The sequence below is a fragment of the Talpa occidentalis genome, unplaced genomic scaffold (assembly GCF_014898055.3).
Source record: "Talpa occidentalis isolate TD23 unplaced genomic scaffold, MPIMG_talOcc4v2.1 talOcc4.9, whole genome shotgun sequence".
In the NCBI taxonomy this organism is placed as follows: domain Eukaryota; kingdom Metazoa; phylum Chordata; class Mammalia; order Eulipotyphla; family Talpidae; genus Talpa; species Talpa occidentalis.
The window spans coordinates 40987072-41012531 of record NW_023605305.1 but is presented as its reverse complement, the minus strand read 5'-3'; the positions used below and the strand labels follow the sequence as shown (position 1 = coordinate 41012531).

Sequence of the window (25460 nt, the reverse complement as noted above, 5' to 3'; positions counted from 1 at the left end):
ATGAGGTCGTTTAAGATTTCAGTTTTCATCTTGGTTCTTCACTTTCTGGAAGGGGCCTTAACCAGTTCGCTGGTTAAGTTGATTAATAATGGCTATGAAGGCATTGTCATTGCAATTGACCCTAAAGTGCCAGAAGATGAAAAACTCATTCACCACATACAGGTAAGTTCAAAATGATAATTATCCATACTTTATTAAAAAAAAGAAAGCACAAAGTTGTGATAGAACCTACGAGTTCTCTAACTCCAGATGCATGACACTAGCAAGTGTCTGAGTCTCATGCTCTCAGTATCTTCTATTGTAAAATGGAAATAATAGCACTTAATCATTAGGATTCTTGTAAGGGATGAGATAAATGCACATAACTCTGAGTTTGATACATTATTGGCATGTAATAAATAACAGCTACATTTATTGATTGTGGATTATTTCATTGAGAATTATTTAGTTCTGCACTAAGGCAGAGCCAGTTACATTTGGCAGATACTATGAAGTGTACAGAGCATAATTCCTTTGCTTGACTTTACCATTAACATATCAGAATTTCCTTATGTTCTAGTTGAGAGCCCCTTCTCTGTGATCCTGCTTAGGAACCCAGGGTACAAATCTCTGATTTAAGAGAACTTGGACCCTTTCAAAGGGAGGAAACCCTAGATTTTCCTTGCCCTAATACAAGGGATCATCTCAGGGCTGCTTGGTGGCCTCATATCACTTGCTGTTTCTTCTGTAGGGAAAGGAAAAATTGGGGAAGACTCTTCCTATTGTAGGCAGAAGTGACTAATTGTTATAAGGTGGAGAGATTAGAATGAGAGCATGTCCAAAAGCTAATAACTAAGAACAAGAGGAAAGGCCTTATAAAAGACCACCTTGGAAACTGGATGTGGGATATTCAGAGGCAGTAGTGAGTAATGAGTAAAAGCACTGTTCTGAATTGTGGGGATAATTATAAATTCCTTCCTCATAAGATCAAATTTAACAATGCTGGGTGAAGGGCATATGGGAACTCTGCACAATTTTTGCATGGATTCATTATTTAAATCATCTCAGGGCCTCCCCGGTGGCAGCCTCTGCAGCACCGGTTCGATCTCCAGCCAGCAGCACCGGTTAGATCCTGGGCCACCGGGTGAGGGTCCCACATGGCGCGCAGACCTCTCCTGCCGCCCGCTGCTCCCCTTAGCAGTGTACTTTGTCAGTCTGCCTGCTCTGCTCTCTGCACTGACTCTGGTGAATTCTCTCACCCTCCTGCGCATCTGACTGTACCCAGTGCTTGTATAAATAAATAAATAAATCTTTAAAAAAAATCATCTCAAAGATTTAAAAAACTTTTAAAATGGTTGCATTGTTCCTGTTATACAGCAAGAAATCCGTAAGTGGTAGACATAGTAATCATTCACTGGCCCCCTCTTTAGTCCTTGTAGATGAAAAGGATTTATCCTTTTTGACCAAGCCAAAAGGACTGAAGCTTATTTTTGAGCAAAGTTCCTGAGCATAAATTCAGAAGTTAATAGTGCAAGGTACTTCCAAAGTTTCCTTACTTTGAGCAGAAACAAATCTAGAAAGATGAAGGGTAAAGAATCATCTTTACCACCAAGAGGAAAACTGCAGCAGTTTGGAAAACTGCAGCAGTTGAAGGGAGAATGGAATCCAGGTCATTTAATGAGAAGACTATCAGATGTTACTGCCAATGGAGAAAGGGAAATTCACAGATTTTGAAGTCTCTCAACAATCAGAAAACTTGAGTGAGTTTTTGATTGCCTTTAAACTTAGAAATGGTAGCAGCATAAATAAACTACTTGGAATTACAAGTAAAGCGAGGGAGAAAAATGCAGCCATTATGATTGTCTCTGGCTAGACAGTTGTGGGGCTCAGTACCATGCCAGAAGGAGAACACAGATGTTTTTTCCTCCAAAGACAATGGTAGTTCGTATTTATATGGTGCTTTACAGCTTTGAAAGTGCTTTCACCTCACTATCTTGGCAGTACTGAGGTCGGGGGTCGGGGTGGTGGGTAGGGAGTCAAGGGGGTTGTGGGGGGAGAGGAAGGGGATTCCTCCTGAGAAACGTACTTCTCATAACAATTATTAAATTAGCTTTCTGATATGAGCTTTAAATGAGTTGGCTATGAGAGAAATGGTTTCCACATTCCCTTCTCCATAACAGCAACACTTGGAAGCGTAACAGTGTGCTCAGGATCACAAACTGAGTAGGTAGTGAAAAATGAGTTCCTCCCTATCTGATATTCCAGATCTGCACAGTTAAGAGACCACATGCTGGGCTTTGCCACTTTTCCCCACCATCCCTTGCTTTCTACTATCTGGGAGAAGACTCCCCCAGCGCCTTTGTGGAAGCTGAGATCAGCTCTGAAATACTTGCTTCAGGCTTCTGGACAGTTCCCAATATTTCTCCCCCCATAGACCAGCAGATTGTACTGAAGCAGTTCTAGTCACTGGACCTACACTGATCAATATTATTAATAGAGAAGCAGGGAAGTAGGGGCAGGCTTCCTAAGATAAGCGAGTGAAAGGCAGGGAGAAGTTGTCTATCTCTAATACACACACACACAAACGCACACACACGAAAGATACACAATGGGAATAATACAGATTTCCACAATGCATGGAAACCAACACATGCTGTCTTGGCATTCCTATAGCTTGTCACTCATCATAACCACTTCATTCATTCATCCATTCATTAGTTCATTCATCCAGCAAATATTTATGGAGCATCTGTTTTATGTCAGGTGAAAAATACACTATCCTTGTCCATAAGGAATTACTAATCCATCTTATAAACTGTTGTTCTTGACTTTCTCCAATCTCAAACGTTTAGATGTCTATGTGGAAATGAGGTCACCTCTTGGAAAATCTTCTGGATCAGAAGTCAAACAAAGATCGCTTATCAATGTTTCTATTACAACATGGAAAGCAAGAGCATTTTATCTGCTCTACTTCCTGGGGCTCACTGAATATTCACACGTTTACAAGTCAAATAGTAATATAGTACTCTAACATGGGAAATCTTGTTTTGCAGCTTTTTGGTGATCTTAGCTCAGTGTTTAATTTTTTAAACAATATAATGTTAAATCTCCTAATGTTAAAAATGTGGCGTTTTGAAAGGACAGACATGCAAACCATTACAGGAAGTTTTTCAAACTAGCAAGGCAACCGTTATTATCAGGAAAGGAGGTAACCAACACCAGGAGATAAAATAAACTCCCCAAGTTTATCCTGTTAGAAAGTGGCAGAGAAAGATCCACCCCTATATCAATATTCAACTACTGCTTCTTGCCCTCCTACCCCCGACATAATGATGATCATAGAGCCAACCCCACTAAGCACAGGAGTCTAGTCACTCTGGTCTGCTCCAGTGAGTACTTTCTTCCTGCAATGATCCCTAATAATCCCTTTTTTTCCTCTTGTATTATCAGATTTTTTTCCATTAACATATACATTTATTATGGTTCCTATTAAACAAACAAAACTCCCTTGCCCTGAATTCCTCCTTTAACTATTTCTCCATTCTGCTTTAATTTACACAAAAATTTCTTGACCTGTTATCTGTATCTACTGTCTCTGCTCCCTCACCTCTTACTCCTCTGGATTCACTTATATGGAACTGTGTCCACGCCACTGAAATGGCTCACCCATTTGCCATACCCATAGCTCTCCTCTTACTTGATTTCTCAGCCGCACTTGGCACCAATGATCACTTCCTCCTTCTGAAACACTCACCACATGCCATCTGACTTCCTTTCCAGCACCAGCTATTCTTTCTGATTCTCCTTTGCCAGCTCCTATTACCACTTATAAATACTGGGGGGTCCCCAGGACCCAGTCTTGAGTCCTCATCTTTCCTCTGTCTACTCCTGATTTTATATTGTTCGGTGGTTTTTCAGTTCAAATAGACCTAAAATTCCTTTCTATAATATCTTATGACACCCTCCATACTCTCTTGTCATGATATATTTCAAAATATCCGCAGAAGTATTTATAACTTAACACTACAGCTCTTTCATTTTAGAGAAAAGTAAATATAATTCAAAGAGAAATTATGTAATTATTACACTTCCTTATGTCAGCACAGGCTTATGAACAAATAAAAATAGATATTTTCATAACATTTAGCTAACCTCCAAATTGTCTCAGGAGTCAACAGTTATTGAAACTATAATCATTTAATTTGAGGTTTTTCCCACAGTACTATTTCATAGACTTTGAAACTTACACACTCTAATTCTCGATTTCTTCCTTAAAGATTTAACGATCCTCAAAGGAACAAATGAAAGTAATAGCTAAGTAATTTCATAAGCATTGTGCTTAGCAAACATGGTTCCACGGGCTTTCTTGATTTGCATCAATCATCACATCATGAACTATAATCCTGTCCATTTTGTAAATGGGGAAACTGAGACTCAGATAGGCTCAAGGAAACTGCCTGGTGTCCTGGCATAAGTGGTAAAGGCAGATTTAGTGTTTTCATGAGGAGTCTGCATTGGCAAGCAGTACACTATGACACAGAGCACATGTTAACTGCTCAAAAAGTTAGTTAATATTAATGAAAGATATAGTTACATCTTTCTTTCCATTTTGATATGTTACCAGTTTTTTGAAATACAGGTGTAAATTTGAATGATTGGCAATGCCATCTATTTTTGGGTTATAATTGTGCTTGTTCTGGTATATTTTATTTTTTCCAGACCATGGTGAAGCAGGCTTCTCCCTATCTGTTTGAAGCTACAGAGAGAAGATTTTACTTCAAAAATGTTGCCATTTTGATCCCTGAAACATGGAGGAAAAAACCTGAGTATATGAGACCAAAACTTGAGACCTATAAGAATGTGAGAATATCAAGTTCTTTTTTCAAATTTGATTTTCTTCTGTGATTCAGATTTTTTCACCAAAATATTTTACAATAGAATGATATTATTTCAAAATACTCCAGTGTGAATTGTGGAAAATTTGTAGTGATTAAAAACTTTTTCTCAAATTTCAGGCTGATATTCTAGTCTCTCAACCTAACAGTCCAAATAATGATGAGCCCTATACTGAGCAGATGGGAAACTGTGGCGAAAGGGGTGAAAGGATTCGTTTAACTGCTGACTTCCTAAAGGGAAAGAAGTTGAATGAATATGGACCACAAGGTATGGTGAGAGATGAAGTATCCTTCTGTTTCTCATAATTGATTTAAGCATACATTTAAAATAGATCAACACTAGCATTATCATTCTCAATTAAGATAATATAAGCCAAATAAACTGTTATAGCATGTTTTTAACTTAAAACAGGGACACAGCATAGTACATTTCTCAGTTATAAAATTAATTTCTTCAAAATTAAGATGCAGATCCTGATTCAGTAGGTGTTGGGGTGGGACTCAAAAATCTGTATTTTAAACAAGCTCTCAACCATGGACTGCAATTGGAGTACTAGATAGATGATCCTTGCATTCCAGTTTTCAAAGGCCTGTGAGTAAAGAAAAAGTCCAATATGCTCTCACCAAATATACTCTTTTCATTTCTATGTGTTATATGGAGCAATGTTTGGTGAAAATAATAAAATAAACAAGCAATTGGAGTGTATAAATAAGATGTACTTTCCAAGTATAATCAAATGTGATTAGTGCTAACTAATTGGGTTAACGAAAGTTTCTCTACTGTCTTGAAAAGATGAGCGCCAGCTCAATTTTCTTCATTTAAATAGGAAAGGCAGAGGAACAGACTAACAAATGACAGGATGATGGTGCCTCCACGCTCCACTCCCAAACACATTAGGTCACTTACAGACCTTATCAGAAAGCGATGTCAAACAAATACACCTCTTTGAGATTCTTTTATAAAACTCTGTCTGACACCCATAACAGGAATAGAAAAATTCCCAATGTATGGCTCAATAAATGAATTGAATTGATTTACCTAACTGTCAATAAATGAATTGAATTGATTTACCTAACTGTCCTATACCATTGCACTGCCCACTCCAGCTACCTTGATCACCACATATAATATCATTCCTTTATAATTTCTCCTTTCTGTACTGTGCCTTCACATCTGTGCCCTCACAATCTTCCCCTGCCTTTAAGAGACCATCAGTTGTTCCCCAGCACCTACGAAGTAGTCAAAATCCTTAATGTGAGATATTTAGGCTTCTTTGGCATGCAAACATTCAGCTAACTCTCCACTCAGCTAGCTTCCAAAATTTCTGGAATTAAATTGCAGAAAATCTGAACTGTACATATATCACTAAGAATCATCCAAGTTTAACAAATACTCTCTGAGTGTTTATTAAGTTCTAGACTCAATGTGAAGAGATGACAGTTAAGAATCATTGTGCTGGGCCTCCCTGATGCCACTGGGGTTAAAGTCTTAGCGCTATAAAGATATTACCAACCATTGTGGCCTGAGTTCAGTCCCTGGCCAGGGAACTAACCCACATGTGCAGCAGACCTCTCCTGTTTTGCTTGCCGCACCCCTCAGCAGTGTATTTCTGTAGATACACCTGTTCTACTCATTCCCTGCATCTCTGGCCTACACTCCTGTTCTTGTATGCATAAATAAATGAAAAGAAATCTTAGAAAGAAATCTAAGGAGAGAGAGAGAGAGAGAGAAAGAAATCACGGTGCCTATTCTCATGGAGATAAGGGCCCAGTATGTGAGATAATAGAGTATGACAAGCGCCATACTGGAAAACAGTGAAAGCGCAAAGGAGGGGAACTTGTACTAGCTTAGCATATAACCCAGACGTCTGGGCTCATATGAGCTTGATTTTGAAAGAACAGTATAAATTACCAGGCAGGGACAGGCAGAGAGCATTTCAAGCAGAAGAAAAACATGTAAAAAGACCAGAGATGAGCAAGAGTATGGTGTAGATCTAGAAAGTAAAAAAGAAGCTCAGGAATTGATTTCGAATTTAGAGTTTCGAAAGTGGGTAAAGAATAGCAAGAAATACGGTTGCAGAGGGATGGGCCCAAGAGGTTGGACTTAAACCTGAGTACTACTAGGGAGTCTTGAAGACTAGAGGCATGGAGGCCAGGTGGGTGGCTATTGTAGTAATTCAGGAGTAAGTAAAGATGAGAATATGTCAAAGCAAAAAGGCAGAAGCAGAGTAGGCAGGCCTTGAGGTTTGACCAGATAAGAGCCATGAGGGAAAAGGATCTATTACAGATGCTGCCCTAACAATCTTACGGATGCCTCTGGCTCCCATAGCAGCCTGCTCTTCCCTCCACCAATATATTGGCACCGATAGAGATTTTAGAGCTCTACTTGTGCCTGTCATCCACTGATCAATGAGCTATGTGGGGACAGTACAGTGGTTCACCTTGGTAGGAGTAACTGCCTGGCACTTACTAGGTGCCTAATAAACATCTACTGAGACAAAACATGTACTTATATTTTACAGAAATGTACACTTGTCATATTAAATTTTTCTTTTTAAGGAAACCAAAACTTAAGAAAATTAACAGAACATGTTCATAACACAGTAAATTCATACCAAAACATAACAAGATTCAGAAGCATTACTTTCTCCCAGCCTGAGGAGGTAATTTTGACATTCCTATTGTAATCAGCTGTTTAAATTATTTTCTCACAGGAAGGGCATTGGTCCGTGAATGGGCTCAACTACGATGGGGAGTGTTCAATGAGTATAACAATGAACAGAAATTCTACTTATCCCAAGGAAAAATCAAACCAGTAGTGTAAGTATATCTTGATCCAACTTTTCCCAAACTACTTTAAATTGCAACCAAATTTTCTTGAATTGATTTCTTTAAAATTTTGTCTTTTTTTTATTCTCGATTAATGCCTTCATTTTCAGATTCCCACAAAACTACCATTTCTGTGTAGTTTTGAGTGCCTCAGTTGAGTGCCTTAATTAGTTGGATTAGCTACTATGCAGCTATAAATCATTTGCCTCGTGTGTGTGTGTGTGTGTGTGTGTGTGCATGTGCGGGCTTTTGCGTATATGCACGCACACGTCTGTCTATAAAAAAACCTACAGGTTTTCATTGACTCCATCATCCTGAATCAGATTCAGTGACATAAACAAAACTAATGAGGCTCTTCAATGTCATGAGAGAAGGCTATCTTTGTGGACTTGGTCAGGATGAGTGAGACTGGGGGGTTTGTGGAATTTACCTGAAAAATGATCCAAATATTAAAATAAAACAGAAAATGTCTTCCAACCTGAAATAACCCATGTCATTAGAAGGCAAACTGAATACTTGGAAAGTGCCTTTGCCTGTTGTGATTTTATGGGGTAGCTCTTGCAACTAAGAGTTTCAGTGAATATGAAGTACTTTACAGTTTATATGTAGAAACATAAAACATAAGAAACTTTCCAATTTATTTTAAGGAGCTCACATAATTCAGGTACTAAAATCTGATAGATGGCATGAAAAAGAATTTACAGATACAGCTTTCCAAAATTAAAACATAATAAATCAAGGAATTAAAAATTAAGGAATTTATTTCTGTACTTTATACTTTTTTTGTTATTTTCCAGATTTTTGACAGTGTCCATGTAATGTTTATATGCTAAAAACTAAGATATGTTGGAGGGGGACTCATTCCATTTATAATAGCAATAAAACTCATAAGCATACTATATAAAGAAAAACCTAAAGGACCTATGAACATTCAAGAACCACACAAAAATCTTTATAATATAAACTAAACAGGAAAAACGGCAACAGGAATCATCAGGAAGGCTTTTGAGGGAAATAAAAGAGGACTCCAGACTGTCCGGGAGTGACAGGATGAGATTAGGAGGTGTCCTGGGATTTTTAATCTTACTAATTCTTTTTCTTTTTCTTTTTAAGATTTATTTATTTATTTATACAAGCACTGGGTACAGTCAGAAGCGCGGGAGGGTGAGAGAATTCACCAGAGCCAGAGTGGGGAGCAGAGCAGGCAGAAGGACCGAAGTACACTGCTGAGGGGAGCAGCGGGCGGCAGGAGAGGTCTGCGCGCATGTGGGACCCTTCTGCGGTGGCCTGGGAACAGCCGGGGATCGAGCCGGCGCCACAGAGGCTGCGGGCAGCTTCGCAACCCAGTGCTCAACCGCTGAGCCACTGGGGAGGCCCAATCTTACTAATTCTTACATTAGCCACAGCCACTTAGCTTTTCTGCTGCATAGACAGAAATTCTGATACTATTTCTGTTACTATTTTGGAAGCCCCTTAGATACTTTCTAGAAAACAACAACATAAATGAATCTAATACTTTAATGATTTTGCTATTATGGGATGTATTTGTTTCTTGGATTATGAGAGGAAACCATAAACAAGGCCATCTGCCAGAAACTGACCACAGTCTAACTCTTTGAAATGATCACATGACCTAAACATCCAACTTTAATGTATTTTCAGATGCCCTGAAGGGATTACTGGTAGAACTGGAGTGATGGAGTGCAAGGGGAGCAACTGTATTGCAAAACAATGCAAAGTTGACAAACTAACAAGACTGTATGAGAAAAACTGTGAGTTTATACCCGAGGAACTCCAGGTGGTGCAGGGTTCCATTACGTATTTACAGACTATTGACTCTGTAAGTATCCTGTTCTTTTCTTCTTGATACTTATGAATTTGGTGAGGTTTTTAATCCCAGAAGCTGCAAGAGAGGGTCCAGTTTTAGGAAATTATCGGTGAGCAGCTGATCCTCAGCAGGACAAGCAATGTGGGAGAACAAGGTCAGGATAAAGTCCTATAATACCCCTATGCCTCCATGAGGTCCATTCTTGATTCTCCATTATATTCCTCTCACTTGCTTTTAGTTAAAGTGCTTAGAATAATTTCAAAAATAAAGGCAGACAAGTGCAAAAGTTCTTAGTTAAAGAAAGACCTTTACCCAGGAGTAACAAACATTATTATTATTATTAATGAGGACATGGATAGTAGTCTTTTATTTAACTCCCAGGGAGCTCTTTTCAGCTTACATATTTGCTTTGGGTTGCTACAGAAATTTTCTCTTTATAATAATGTTGGTGCCCTTAGGAAGTTTATACATAGTTTTAATGCCTTTAAATAGCTTAAAAATATTTTCTCAGTAATTTTTTCAATGGTCAAGTCATAAAATGAACTTGACTGATTATCCATATTAATGCTAGCATATCTGCAAATTTGCAAAAACTAAGATTAACTGACTTTAATGGGAATCTCCTCTTCCAGTTTCTTTTTTTAAAGATTTATTTATTTATGATTACAGGAACTGGGGTACAGGCCAGAGGTGTGGGAGGTGAGAGGATCCACCAGAGACAGAGTGGGGAACAGAACAGGCAGATAGACCGAAGTACACTGCTGAGGGGAGCAGCGGGCGAATCAGGAGAGGCCTGACACGCCATGTGGGTTGCTCCCTGGCCAGCGATTGCACTCATGCTGCAGAGGTTGTGGACAGCTTCACAGCACTGCGCTCAACCCCTTGCGCCACCAGGGAGGCCCCCACTTCTAGTTTCTTGCATAAAATTATATTTCCTTTTGGGATTGGGGGTACAGTAACTTGCAAAAGTCTGTTAATAACAATGCGTCACAAATTTTTAAACAGTGATGTCCCATGGTTCACCAGTACCTCCTTAGTCTGTATGGCTTTGAAGTCCATACCCACACTTTTTCAGACACTTCTAAAATGGGGCACAAATTATAAGTCTTAAATTAACCATGAAGTTAAATTGGACACACAGTCAAGTTTGGGAACTTCTGCCTAGGGTTCACACAAAAGTTTTTCAGGTTCCTATGCTGAATAGTTGCGATACTGATAATATGGAAAAATTACTAACATAACCTAAAAATGCAAATAAGAGTTTTATAGTGATTACTTTCTAAATTGCTAAATCTGTCATTTTAGATTTTTAATTGAATGCTGGTACTGTAAAGTCACTAAAAGGAGGAACTATGTTATACTGTCTTTGTATACTGAGTCTCCTTTTAAATCTTCCAAATATTAGGGATATAAATAAGGGTGACAATCCATCATCTATAGGCTGCATTAGTACTGGGCCTATTGCATATGTTCTCATGTAATCCTTGCATAATAACAGTTGCCATTTTGTAGATAAAATAACTGAGGTGTAGATTGGTTAAGATTATTTTAAAAACTACTTCTACTGAGCTTTCATTGCCTCACACATTAAATTTTAAGGAAGTAAAATTTAATGAGACAAGTTTCATATGGATTGACAGCCCAATAAGTACACTACAGTGTTAAAGGCATCTTACTGAAGTTTCTACAGGGTACTTGAGACCTCAGAGTTGTGTGGAAATTGTGGAGGGGGGTTGAGAGGGGGTGATATGGGAGAAGAAAGAAGAAAACACTTTGAAAGTGATCTTTGGCTGAAACATAAAGTAGAGTTCAAAATGCAAAAGTCAGAGGAAGAGGAACTCCTTGACAGAGTGGGAAGCATGAGCAAAGGCACAGAGATATAAAATAGTCTGTCAAGTGTGAGGATACAGTTGGGAATTAGAGATTTGGAAAACATAGCCAGAATAATGATGGAGAGTGAAACAAAAGTCCAAGTCATGGAGTCTGTTACTGTTTGTTATATGAAGTAATCTGATTGCAATATGTGAACAATGATAAGCCACCAAGGAGTTTTAAGACAAGAGTAAGGAGAAAGACTTCTCAGGCAGAGAATCAGACTTCTCTGATTAATATTTTTTAATCAGGGGTCCTCCCTGGTGGTGCAAGGGGTTAAGTCTCAGCACTATGAAGCTATTAGCAGCCACTGCAGCACAGATTTGATCCCCACCCAGGGAGGTGACACATGGCAAGACCTCTCCTGTCTCACCCGCTGCTCTCCTCAGCAGTGTATTTCAGCCTGTCTGATCTGCTCCCTACTCTGTCTCTGGTGAAGCCTCTCATCTCCCTGCTCCTCTGGCCTACACCCAAGCTCTTGTATGCATAAATAAATCTTAAAAAATAAATAAAATAACAAAATATTTTAATCAAATCATTAAATATTTTTAACAAGTCGCTTACTGTTCTCTATATAATTTTATTGATAATTTCAGGCGGTTCACTTCTGTACACACAAAAACCACAATAGATACGCCCCAAACCTGCAAAACCAAAAATGCAATCTCCGAAGTGCATGGGAAGTGATCCAAGATTCTGAAGACTTTAAAAGAAGCAAACCTATGAGAACAAAGCCACCCAAGCCCTCCTTTTCATTGCTGCAGAGAGGACACAGAACTGTGGTCTTGGTTGTTGATAAGTCTGGAAGCATGAACGTATGTTCAATGATTCTTGGTCTTCAAGATGCTGGTCTCACATTTGTATGATATGAACAGATTGGAACTGGCTGCAAATAATCCCAATCCTAACAGTTAAAACAATTACAGAAAAAAAAAAAAGTTATTGCCACAGGAAGTGGCCATGTCAACTGTACTCAACAACAATTTAGAATCAAGTGTATCATATGCCAATTTAAATTAACTTTCAACTTACAGACAAGTAGCTGATAAACTGAACAGACTTAGTAATGTATCTTATGCTTCACTGACACTACATATATATATATATGTCTACAGAACTAGTACTAAAGTACTGAACTAGTGATAGCCTAATCTGGCTTAATCTTTTTGGATGTTGAAATTCTACCCAAAAAAAAAAAAATTAAAAAAAAAAAAAAATTCTACCCAAAGATGTTACTAAAGTAGAAATATCCCCCCATAGATGAATATGACTTGAGTAAGCTTATCATTTACATGATGTTGAAAGCAGCCACTTCCAAATTTCCTCCAGCCTGTTCTGTTATCAGTCTGCCCACCTCAACCCAATCTGACTGTTTTTCTTCTGCTTCTCCATTCAGAATGGTCACCGACTCCAACGAATGAATCAAGCAGGCAAACTTTTCCTGTTGCACACCGTTGAATTAGGGTCCTGGGTTGGGATTGTGACATTTGACAGTGCTGCCTATGTAAGAAGTGAACTCATAAAGATAAACAATTGTAATGATAGAATCAAGCTCACCAGAACCTTACCCAGCGTGGCCTCAGGAAGAACGTCTATCTGCGCTGGGCTTCGATCAGCATTCACTGTGAGACAAGTTCCCCTTCTGGAGTTTGCCATTGTTCCAATTGATGTTTTCTAAGAAATTTTTCTTTCCAGTGTTTTCATACATGCTTACTGTCTAGCTGATGTAGACCCAAGGGCAGAACAGTGATTTAACTAATGCAAATACTATTTGCATTACTATTGCTAGCTAATTCATTCATTTTTTGTACTTTGCTGTATATATTGCATTCATGCTTTTCTGTGTGCATGTCTGCATTCAAAATATTCATGATATGCCTTCTACATGCTAGGCACTGTACTAGGCATTAAGAATACCATGAAGACCAAGCAGACACCTCACCTCCTATCACAGAACTTGTGATCTTATTGGAGATAGATTAACCACAGTCACACAAATAAGTATAATTCATAAACTAACAAGTGCTATGAAGTAAAGTTACATAGGGATATAAGAGAGTATCTCTTCTATGAGGAAAAACAAATGAGTTCTGAGTTCTGGCTAAACTTTAAGGTAGCTAAATATTCCAAATGTCTGGGCATATAGGACCTCCTTTTGGACAAATGGTTTACTGTTAACATTATGTACTGTAATTATGATTATATTGGGGGGGTTATCCAAACAGCTCATCTGATCACCCACTCATTTCATCCTTCAACTCAGATATCAATGTCTCCCCATTTTCAAAAAAATTAAGGATAACATTTTCTAATATTTAAGTTCTTTCATAACGTATCCCCTACCTTTCCAGGCTTACATCCTCTCTTTGAGGTTTCCTATGTTTAAGCAAATTGGATCAGAAATTCACACTTTGCCAGCCCAGCTCTTCCCTCAGAGCACTTTCTTCTCTTCCTCCCTTGGTACCTTGAATCACACACATTCTTTAAAGGTCCACTACAGACACCACCTACTTCTTGACAGTGTTCCTGATCCATTTAACTCTATAGAATCTCTTTTGGAATCCTGTGGCTTTTAAGAGAATTTATCATATGACTTATAGGCTCTGCTGTCTTTTCTTTTTTTGCGTTTTAAAAAGACAGGTTCATTAAGAGGAGAAAATGAGAGGCACTTGTATTGTCACAGGAGGGCAGGAGAGATGCCTCTTAATCATATGCTTCATTTGAGCAAAAAAACTTCTTGAGGGATAGGATTTGTCTTTTTACTTTCCAGGCTGCTGGCACAATATTTTTTATGTAGGAAGTTTTCTTATTAAATTGAATTACTTGATTGTGATAATTAAACACCTGATGCTTAATTACCCCCAATATAGAATACAGTGCTCTGTGTTTATTCAGAGGCTATTTAGTCCCATGAAACAAAGAATAGGAGGGTGGGAAGAGCATTTGTGTTAGGGCTTAGAATCTCTGCAGTGTTGGGAAAGTCTGCCCTCTGCCTGCTTGTTGTATATATGACATGTCCACGGGGCTGGCCCAGATTCCCAAGTAGCATCAGGAACATTTCATTTCAGCTCACGCTGTTTGATGTGGACTCTGGACTCAAGCATTTCCTCAAATGTTCTTTGTCTCTCTAGCCTTTCTATTCCTTCTTGAAGTCCAGTTCCTAAAATGGGTTCTATTTTGTACACAGTCAGTTGCCAAGCCCTTCTTCAGATGCCTGTGTATGTCCCTATTCTCTACCCTGCCACTCACCCAATCTTTGATTACAGAAGCAAATGAGAAAAAAAAATAATGAAATCACTGACTTCTCATTCTGCACTCTTGATATGTAAAATCTTATGGGAGATGACAAATGCCAGATGGCTTGGTGGTCAAGAAAGACCTACTCAGATGTGTTAGAGAGAATGAGGGCTAGAATTGCAATTAGAACACTTCTTCTGTCCAGTAGACTCCAGATGTGGAGTTGTAGGAACTTTAGGGCAACAAAGTAAAGGCTCTTGGATCCTACATTGTCCTCAAGGTTCCCAATAATCTCAGCTGCAGGAGCCTGGGCAGGACTGTCCTGGTCTTCTAGCAGTGTCTGCTGGGGTATGATTACTGGGTTTTGTTTGTTCTTTGCTTAATCAGGGCCTAGTGGTCTTCCCTAGGTAACTCAGTTTCCCTACTGCTCTCCCTATTGAAACGAGACACTAAACACCCTCGGATCCCCCAGCTAATCTCTGGATAGGCTGTTTATCTCTCAGGTTATGACAATATATCTTCTCAAGACATCTGCCTTCTATCTCCCCTATAGGATATACAGGAACTGTGCATGTTTTCCATGACACTTAACAGAAAACAAGGATTGGGACAAGGAAATGCAAACTGAGACCTTTCTCAGGCACTGCAGCTTAGTCAGATTGGGTCATGGCTATAGTTGACAGGTTCCTGGGCTCTTGGCTACTTCACATAAGTGCAGTCAGAGTTCTACTTGTTTCCCTTCTGTGGTAGCCCCTTCTCAGTTCAAATAGAGTGGGAGACATCTCTGATTTCATTTCAACCAACTTAAGATGCCTTCCTTTTCTGAGAGTCTGGTCCAGAGAGAGGAGTTACTTAGGCTTGTTGCTTATTTTTCTTACTGCTGGGTCTCTCTTCCCACTCTTTTAGGGGGAGTGTCGACCCTTGTGTTTCTCTTCCTATTTTTAAAATCTATTTTTCCTTCTATTGCAATCTTATCCAACATTGGCAAGAAGGGGTGTTTTCTGTACACCATGTAAAAACTAAAAGTTTTGTCTTCCAGGACTAGCTGAGACATAGGTGTCATTGCTCCCCCAGGAACTGGGGATGAATAAGAGCAAAGATTTTGCTTTAACCAGACGGGATATTAAAATTGCTAATAACTGACCACCAGAATCAGTGCCAGCCATAAACAGCTTGTCTGGTCAGACTGGTGAATATCATACAAACTAAAACCTGTCTTGGGTCTAATATCCCTCAAATAGAAAACCCATGGAGTGAGGGTGGCTTCTAAAGGCATATGGGAACCTCAGAAAGTCTGTCAAGGAGAGAAATCATGAGAAGGAAACTAAAAAATTGCTTTTGCTGCTTCCCGGTGCTGCCCATCATGAAAATGCCCCAGTCCCACCTTATAGAACGTTCTGCTCGGTGACTTGCACTGTCAAGTTCTATGAATGTTGCTGCTTTAAATTTGTATCATTTCCATACAAGTATTGTTTGGCCCTTCCCAAACATTCTTATTTGACCCTTCTGGAATTTCTCTCCTCTATTCCTAAAAATGAAGTTTCCTTAAACAACTTGTCTGCCCTGAGTCAGACAATTCATACACTGAATTATGTCCTTAGATGATTAAGAAGAGGAGCCCAACAGATGGAGCTGAGATTGTGCTACTGACTGATGGGGAGGACAGCACCTTATCTGAGTGCTTTGATGAAGTGAAAGCAAGCGGAACCATCATCCACACAATTGCCTTGGAATACACTGCAGAGAAAGACCTGGAGAAGCTGTCTAAAATGACAGGTAAAGGATGTCTTGCTGAGTCATAACCTCTGACCTCTTCCACTGCACTTATTTCCAGTAAACTGGAGAATAAGATCAGGGTGGAGTAAGGATAGTTAATGGTAATCTTATTGGGCAACTGGCTGGACTTACTCTCAAATGACCATTAGAACTGACTCATCTATTATTTTATGACTTTGGTTTTAGGAATAGTGCAGTATGGAAAAGATGAGACCAGCACAGCACCCGTATGAGGACTTGGGAACTCTCTTCCCAGACACTTTATAATGACTAGGAAAAATCTGATGTTAATCAGGAAACACTTCCAGTTGGCAGCTGGTCAAGACATCTTAGGGGATAATTGACAAGCCACTGGCTATACAATACCATGGCAAGAGTGCTTTATTAGCAATAGAAAGTACAATGAAACATAAAGAAGGGAAGCTTTAACTACCTGGTGAAGAAGGGTACAGAAGATGATATCTGAGTTGGGATTTTAACAAGGAATAGCAGAGGAAAGACAAATGGCCGGCTGGAACCACACAGAAGGTTACTCTGAGAATGTAAAGAATAAAGCATTTTCTCCATAGAATATTAATGTATTGTACCTCTAGCTCCCATATACAGACAGATGGTTAAAATAGACCCCATGTGTCCCTGACTTCTTTAGCAGAGTAGGTGGGCATACTTTCTTTTTAAACTTAGGGTCAGTAATTTGGCTTAATGGATTCTCTCATATGTAAGTATATGACCTTCATAACATGAATTTTTATGACATTAAATTTGGTCTGTCAGCTAATTTGCAGAAATTGGTCAACTGAATAACATTGCTGAAGTTTTTTAATAGTTATACAAAATTCCTGCCAACTTCTGAGTTAATCTGGATACCTATTTGATGTTGATATATTAATACTTCAATAGCACAACAGCATGTTTATTTTGTATATTACGCTATCTTAGTAATAGCCAAAAGGTTGCAATAGCTAAAATACTTGTTTCTAGAAAATAACTTTTGATAATATAATTGCATTTTAGGAGGTTTACAGACCTATGCTACAGATGAGGTTCAAAACAATGGCCTCATGGATGCTTTTGAGGCCTTTTCATCAAGCAGTGGAGATTTCTCCCAACATTCCATCCAGGTCAGAGTTCTTTCTCTTGTTTGTAAATGAGGATAGCCAAAAAAAGAGTTTAATGGTTAACAATTTCAAGGTATACATTTTTCCAGTAGTGAATTCAAGTTAAAAATGGAAGTTTCAACCTGATATTAAACATTATTCACAAAATGCAGCACTACTCATGTAGACAAGGCAATTTGTGTTTGTTTGAAAAGGATGCTAAGTGATTTCCTCATAGAATCTAGCAACATAAAACATAATGGATCCAAGATTTATTTTTAAACATCTGTTAATAAGTACTGGTAACAATACTGGCTCAGAATGATCTTTGGAGTAGATCATCTCAATACAAATTTTCTGGGATGAATCTTCAGAGATTACTTTTCTCATTACCTCAAGTACCCAATATTTGCCAAGATTTTCATGTAATGGCTGGAAAATGCTTTGTATTAGGCAAATAGTGACAATTCAACAACTGAATCCTAGTTCTAGTCTGCCATTAACTGTAACCATGGACAAAGAACTTCGCTCTGTGAGCCTCAGTTTCTCAGTCAGATATAAAACAGAAAACTTCTACAGACCTTTCTTATTCTAAAATTTCAAGAAAACCAAAATTTCTTTCAAAAATCTTGGAACTTTTAAAAAAGAACAAATGTATCATAAAGCATTCTTCTCTACTCATTGCAAAATTATTTAAAAATTCACATGAATGTTTAAACTAGCATGAGTGAATAATCAACATCCAACTGGGTGAATTAAAACTTTTAATGTGAAACTTTGGATAAAGGTAAAGGAAAAATATAATGTTAAAGCCAAATACTGACAGATATTTAAAAATAGGCTTTCTAGCCTGCCAACATAGCATTTATTCAACCAAAGAAGTCAAAATTATACTCATTTGGGCTATTCTATCCAAGATTAAAAAAATTAAATTCAAAAGCCTGGTTTAGAAATGGGAGGGATGTGTCTAAGAAAAATAATTAAATTGATGAAAGCATAATCAAGTAGTTTCTGCCCATTATTTTTGTATTTTAGTAGCCTAGTAAGGAGATAGAGAAATGAGCAGAACTGATTTACCCATCTGCTATAACAATCAGATCTGTGAGTCCTACCTCCAAATAGACAGTTCAATGTCTAAGACCATAGTTTACTTATGATCTTAGATATCTAGAAATTCTGACTCCAAGAATATGTCACCCTATCCTCTAATAAATTATCAATTTAAGGACAATAAATAATTAAGAAAATTCCCCAAATCACACTTTTACAAAAGGCTTGTTAACTCTTTTCCACCTCAATCCCTGCTCCAAAGTGCCTTCATTCATCCCTAAACAACAAGTCATCCTTAGCCATGGACTTGCTTTGTTTATCTTTACAGAGTTTACATTGGTTATTTGGTTATTTGCAATCCATGTATGGGTGAAAATAAGTTTCAGTCAGTCCCCTCAAGGGTTTATAGTCTAATTAATGAAATGAGCCATATACGCCAGTAAATACAAAGCAAAACACAATGTGAGAATGAGATTTTATGGGAATTCCTAGGAGCAAGAGATTATTATCAGCTGATCAGAAAGTAACCGTTGAAGTGAATTTTGAAGGATGAAAAAGGCTTAGACAAATGGAGATGAACATACCAACTTACAGGAAAAGAAGAGAGTACATTAAAGCCACAGACTTGGGGATTCATGAACATCCCTTGGGGAAGTAGTCTGGCTTGTGTATAAGAATAAATATTATGAAAGGTAGCTTATACAGATAGAAAATTTAGAATTGGATTGTAATAGATCCTAAATACTGAATCAAAGACTCAGGCATCACTGAGAGTTTTTTAATAAGGCAAGTGGGAGTTGGGGGCAGAACTGAAAATGTTGTATAATGGATGCTATATTCTCCAGAAAATAAGAAGTTGTTTTCTCCGAACAGCTTGAGAGTAAGGGCTTAATTTTTAAGAATGCTCAGTGGATGAATGGCACGTTGGTTATAGACAAGACTGTGGGAAAGGAAACTTTGTTTGCTTTCACCTGGACAACAGACGTTCCCCGAATCCTTCTCTGGGACCCCAGTGGAAAGATACTAGAAGGAATTTGGGTGGACAAAAGAACAAAATCAGCCTTCCTCCAAATCCCAGGCACTGCCAAGGTAGGGAGTCAACCTTTTTTCTTCTGACAATTTGATAAAAAAAAAATGTTGACAGAATAATTATAGCTTTAAATGTGCGTGGTTGCTAGAGTCAGTACTTAATGAAAGAGCACAAGAAAAATTCTTCATCCAATGGAAATCACTCATATGCTAGCAGGTTAAGAGAAAGGAAATTGGTGGTGTTTTCTCCAGGTGCTAAAGGGAAAACCTTCAAATCATATAGTATCAAGATGATCCTTAAAGCTTCAGGGTCATGGAAATGATTTTGTCTACCCTAAGAACCCATCAATTTGATCCTGATCTTGAGAAACCAGAATAATGATATGGACATAATTTCAGACCTCATTTTCTCCAACGAGGGTTTTCTTGATATTAAGAAGCATGTACTTAGTCCAAACAGCAAAAATTTCCTTGGCTGACAGAGTTACAAAGAATCTTAGATATACTTGCATTTGCTTGTATTAGATAGGCTCTTCCTCTAGGTGGCATTGAAGTAAGGTGTATGACACCTACAATTATTACTTGGAAATGTCTCCATTTGTTTTGATCAGGCCGGCCTTTGGAAATATAGTCTACGAGCAAGCTTCCAGACTCTGACTTTGACTGTCACCTCTCGTGCATCAAGTGTTACTTTGCCTCCACTTACAGTGACATCTAAAGTGAACAAGGTCACATGCAAATACCCAAACCCTATGGTAGTTTATGCAAAGGTTTACCATGGGGACACGCCAATTCTTAAGGCCAGGGTCACAGCCCTGATAGAATCCAATAGTGGAAAACTAGTTACCTTGGAATTACTGGACAATGGAGCAGGTAACCACCCAACTACCTTTCTTTTCTAAAAGCAGCCAGGGAACAGCAGGAGGGCATGGCATAGTGAGAAGAGTTAGAAGCAGAGTCCAACACTGGGAGTTTGGTTGGGAGATTCCTCTGTTTGCCATAAATTCCTATGTTTCAGAAAGTCAGATCATTAATAAGGGCCAACCTCCAGCTTCTGCAAAGCTCCAAACTCATTAATGGCTCAAGCTCAATAGGTTAATAGATTGTAGGAAGTTGTCAGAGGGTATTTTACACTCCCCAAAATGGGAAGGAAGGCAAGTAGTAGGTATTTCATGTTAGGTATTTTGTGTGAAGATTTTCTATGGATATAATATATACACATATATTTATCCCTTCATTTTTATCTTTACCATAAACTTTTGAGATGTTATTATGCCTACATTACAGATGAAGAAACTTAGGCTTTTACATTTAGAAAGCAACAGACATTTCTACAATATTGTTCATTTTGGGAATATAAATAGCCAAAGAAAACAAACTACCAAAGCGTAGCAATCATAATTCTTATACTCTGTGAATAATATACTATTTACCAGAGGGAATAGAGGGGAAGGAGTAAGGTATTGGGGAGAAAAGGGGATAGAACAGCTACAATAGAGCTTTGGTGGAGAGTGAGTGAAACATGTCACTTACTGAGATATAAAGTAATCCTATAGTTATGTAAACAATTGACAACTGAATTTTGAAAAGCAGCAGAGATTAAGCATAATTCTATGTAACTCCTGTATTCACAAGACTTCATATTATCTAGCTCCCACTGTGAAAATGTTGCCCATTTAAGATCTCTAACAGAGAAAGAGCATTCTATGTTTTTGTAGAATGAACTTGATGGCTTATTGTGATGCAAGTAACTGAATTATAACAAATTCTATAATTTCCTATCTAAATGTACCCTGGGAGAAAAAATGACAAATTTTTAAAAACAATCATATGACAGGGCCTCCCCTGGTGGCGCAGTGGTTGAGCACTGGGTTGCGAGGCTGCCTGTCGCCTCTGCAGCACCAGTTCGATCCCCAGCCACTTGCGGGGAAAAAAAAAAAAAAAAACCCACAATCATATGACATTTTTCTCTCCCAGGTACATATTGCAATTCAATTCAGTTCAGTTCAAGAGATACTTGTTGAGTATCTCTTATGTTCCGGTAAGTATAATAGAGACACATGTCATGATATCTGATTTTAAAAAGAAAGACAAGTCAGGAAGACAAGATGCACACATAGGAAATAACATACACAAACAGACATAGGTTAAAACAGTAGACCTCGGGCCTCCGTGGTGGCGCAGTGGTTGAGCACTGGGTTGCGAAGCTGCCTGCAGCCTCTGCAGCACCGGTTTGATCCCCGCCACTGGGTGAGGGTCCCACATGGCGCGCAGACCTCTCCTGCCGCCCGCTGCTCCCCTCAGCAGTGTATTTCGGTTCATCTGCCTGTTCTGGTCCCTGCTCTGGCTCTGGTGAATTCTCTCACCCTCCCGCGCTTCTGACTGTACCCAGTGCTTGTATAAATAAATAAATAAATCTAAAAAAAAAAAAAAAAACAGTAGACCTCATTATTTTTTTTTAAAAATTTATTTATTTATGCATACAAGAGCTGAGGCACAGGCCAGAGATGTTGGGGGGGTCAGTGGGGAACAGAACAGGCAGACTAAGTGAGACACACTGCTGAGGGGAGCAGTGGGCAAGACAGGAAAGGTCTGTTGTGCCATGTGGGTTTCTCCCTGGCTGGCCGGGGATTGAACGTGTTCTGCAGAGGCTTTGGATTGCTTCATAGTGTGGTGCTTAACCCCTTGCACCACGAGGGAGGCCCTAGACCTCATTCTTAACATAGTCAAATCCGTAAATTCTTTTGGTGATAATAAATCTATGCTTTGGAAATTTTTAACCTACATATAAGTTGGAAACATAAAATGTCCAGTTACCTTTAGGATATCCAATAAAGCCTTCATTTCCCTGTCAAGGTGCTGATACTACTAAGGATGATGGTATCTACTCAAGATATTTTACAGCTTATGAAGAAAATGGTAGGTTCAATGTGAAAGTGAGAGTCAATGGAGGAAGAAACACAGTCAAACAAAACAAAATACACCTGCAGAATAGAGGCATGTACCCACCCGGGCAGATTAAGAATGGTAAGTACCAACACACCTGGATTAAGTAAAAGGCTTAGTTGGGAACCAGAGGAAACCCTTAAGCCTGCGGGAAGAATGATGCTGGATTAAATCAGGCATTATTGACCTTGACATTATTGACATTTGGGGTCAGACAATTCTTTGCTGTGAAGGGGTTTTAGTGCCATTTCTGGCTCCTACCCACCAGATATCAGAAGCAGCCCCCCAAAATCATGATAATGAGATAACATCCCCTGTCCCCTAGGTGATCATAGGGAAAGGTGCTTTAAAAGACACCATTGTTTCCAAAACTTTTTCACATATTTCAGCTTATTTTATTTTCATTTGTCCTTCTTTTTTGAATTATGGGAAGAAGGCTAATGAGGTTATTGATCTCCAAAACTAATAGTGATAGCATGTAGCTTGGTATTGGGAAATCATGTCCTTCCTCTATACCTTTCTCTATAACAAGAGGCATGGTCTCTATTGGTGACTCAAATACTAACCCCCAAGACCAGATTAATGAGAACCACATATGAAGAACAATCTGTCTTTACAGATAAAAGTTTTAAGTACCAAAGAAGTAGAGTTTATGAGAAAGTGAATTCTGAGTAATGCCGTAATAGGGCATTGTAGACTAAATTTATTGAAAAGAGAGAGAACCCTCTGATCGAGTAGGACAGTGTGTTTTTTTGAATCCCAGGTTGCTTTTATATAACCTTTCAACAAGAATGTAGGGAAAATTGGGATTTCTATCTGAACTAGGTTCCTATGCATTTATTGAGAAAATCAAAAGCATAAAATTTTAGAGCTCCTAACAAAACATTTCATGTAAAACCGCAACCTACTAAAACACAAATGTGGAGAAAGAAAGAAAATGCATGGGATAAATAATCAAGATAATTCTTGAAGGCCCAAACGATTGATAACCAGATAAAAAGGAAAAATAATAAACCAACATTTTCTAGGTGGCAGAGATTTCGTAAGGCAATTTGAGAAGATGAAAACAGAAGTAGTATTTAAACTGACCTTGTAGAAGGGTAATATCAGCATAGGTAAAAAGATAGGAAAAGAAAATATCAGGACAAATGTTGTAAAAGTAATTCTGAAGGTGATTCCACTAAGTATCCAGGAAATATCTAAGAGATTACTTGATTTCTTTTTAATATTTTTCCCTTTGATGCAACCTGCTTTGGTATCTTTATTCCAAATAGTTAACATGAATTCTATGTGTGGGAGAAAATATGGGGAAGGAGAGAGCATGCGGAGGGTAACCTGACAACAAAAGAATGTATTGTAATTTAATGGTGTTGCTTACCATGTATTGTAATATAATGTAATGCAGGCAAAATAAGATGGAATCCACGGAGACCTGCAATTAACAATGTTGATCAGCGACCCATAGAAGTATGTTTCAGCAGAGTAAGCAATGGAGGCTCATTTGTGATCTCCAACGTCCCAAAGCGTCCCTTAGGTGATGTCTTCCCACCTTCTAAAATTATTGACCTGGAAGCGAAACTCCAAGCGAACGGTTTCATTAGATTGACTTGGACGGCTCCTGGGGATGATTATGATAATGGAAAAGGTAAATTGAACAAGGAGTGAACCCTGCAAAGTTTGGCAGCCAAGTAGAGGTGCAGAAGTGGGTGAGGAAGGCGGGACTGTTGTCATGTACTTGGAGAGCAGAAAGCAGGAAGGCTCTTGAATGCCTGCGGACATGAAAGGGCAAAGTTGTTTTCAGTGTGAGAGGTTTAGAATCTGAAAAAAATTGGCCTATTTAGATGTAAGAGCAGTTTGCCAAACTTCTCTTTAATAAACCCCATTTTCAGTAATGACCTCTGGAGAAGATTCGGAATAGAGCATCGATATCTATGAAACAGAACTTTGGAAGCAACCACAGGTTCTACTGCTTTCACCTTTCAAAGTGCAAAGTGCAGACTGCAGCATGGGTGTCATATGAATGCTTATAAAGAATGTAGAACCTCAAGCTCCACCCTAGATCTACTAAACCAGAACCTGCATTTTAAGGTCCCTGAGTGATTTGTACACTAAAGTTTGAGAAACACTTGTATATAAAACCCCTTTATAAATAAAATAGTAAGCAGGAATTAAACAACCTCCTCTCTTGGCCAGGTGCCATGCCCAGAAATACTGACCAAGGCTTTAAGTTGTGCCTGATTCAATTTTGCATTTGTCACTCTGTTGAGATACACAAATGGGAATGTAAAAAGGGTACTAATACTTGTAACTGTGGACTGGCCATTCCACTTATTCATAGAAAATTTATGAGATGGGAATATAGTTTCTAAAACATTTTGAAAGTTCTTCAGAATTTAATTTAAAACCTGAGAATTACAAGTCATATCTTTTTTTTTTAAGTTTCCAAGTATATCATTGGAATATGTGCAAATATTGATGTGCTCAGAAATGAGTTCAATGACGCATATCATGTGGATACTACTCGCCTCATCCCAAAGGAAGCCAACTCCAAGGAAGTCTTTATGTTTAAACCAAAAAAGCTGCCTCAAAGTGACATGGAGTTCTTCATTGCTATTCAGGCTGTTGATGATGTCAACCTGAAGTCAGCAATATCCAACATTGCACGAGTGTCTCTCTTTGCTCCCCAATCAAAGTGTAACAGCAGAGACATATTCTCTCCCTATTCCTGATACTCACATCAACAGCACCATTCCTGGCATTCACATTTTAAAGGTTATGTGGAAGTGGTTAGGAAAATTACAGCCATCAGTATCCTTAGGATGAGATAAATAAATCAGTCATCCTTTTTTTGGATTATAAGATTTTCTAAAATATATTTTAGACTTCTTATAGGGGACAATGTAATGAAATAAAATGCTGAAC

At 38.5% G+C, this 25460-nt stretch overlaps 1 protein-coding gene across 1 annotated transcript; it reads left to right on the top strand.

Annotated features, from left to right (window-relative positions):
- CLCA1 (chloride channel accessory 1) lies at window positions 1–25460 on the top strand. The gene is given in 15 exon segments (XM_037499004.2): window positions 1–162; window positions 4699–4839; window positions 4995–5142; window positions 7589–7694; window positions 9366–9543; window positions 12000–12218; window positions 12800–13027; window positions 16242–16416; window positions 17431–17537; window positions 19437–19652; window positions 20204–20465; window positions 22449–22619; window positions 23944–24183; window positions 24978–25224; window positions 25226–25460. Coding segments are annotated over 15 exon segments (2736 nt in total). The 3' UTR covers window positions 25362–25460.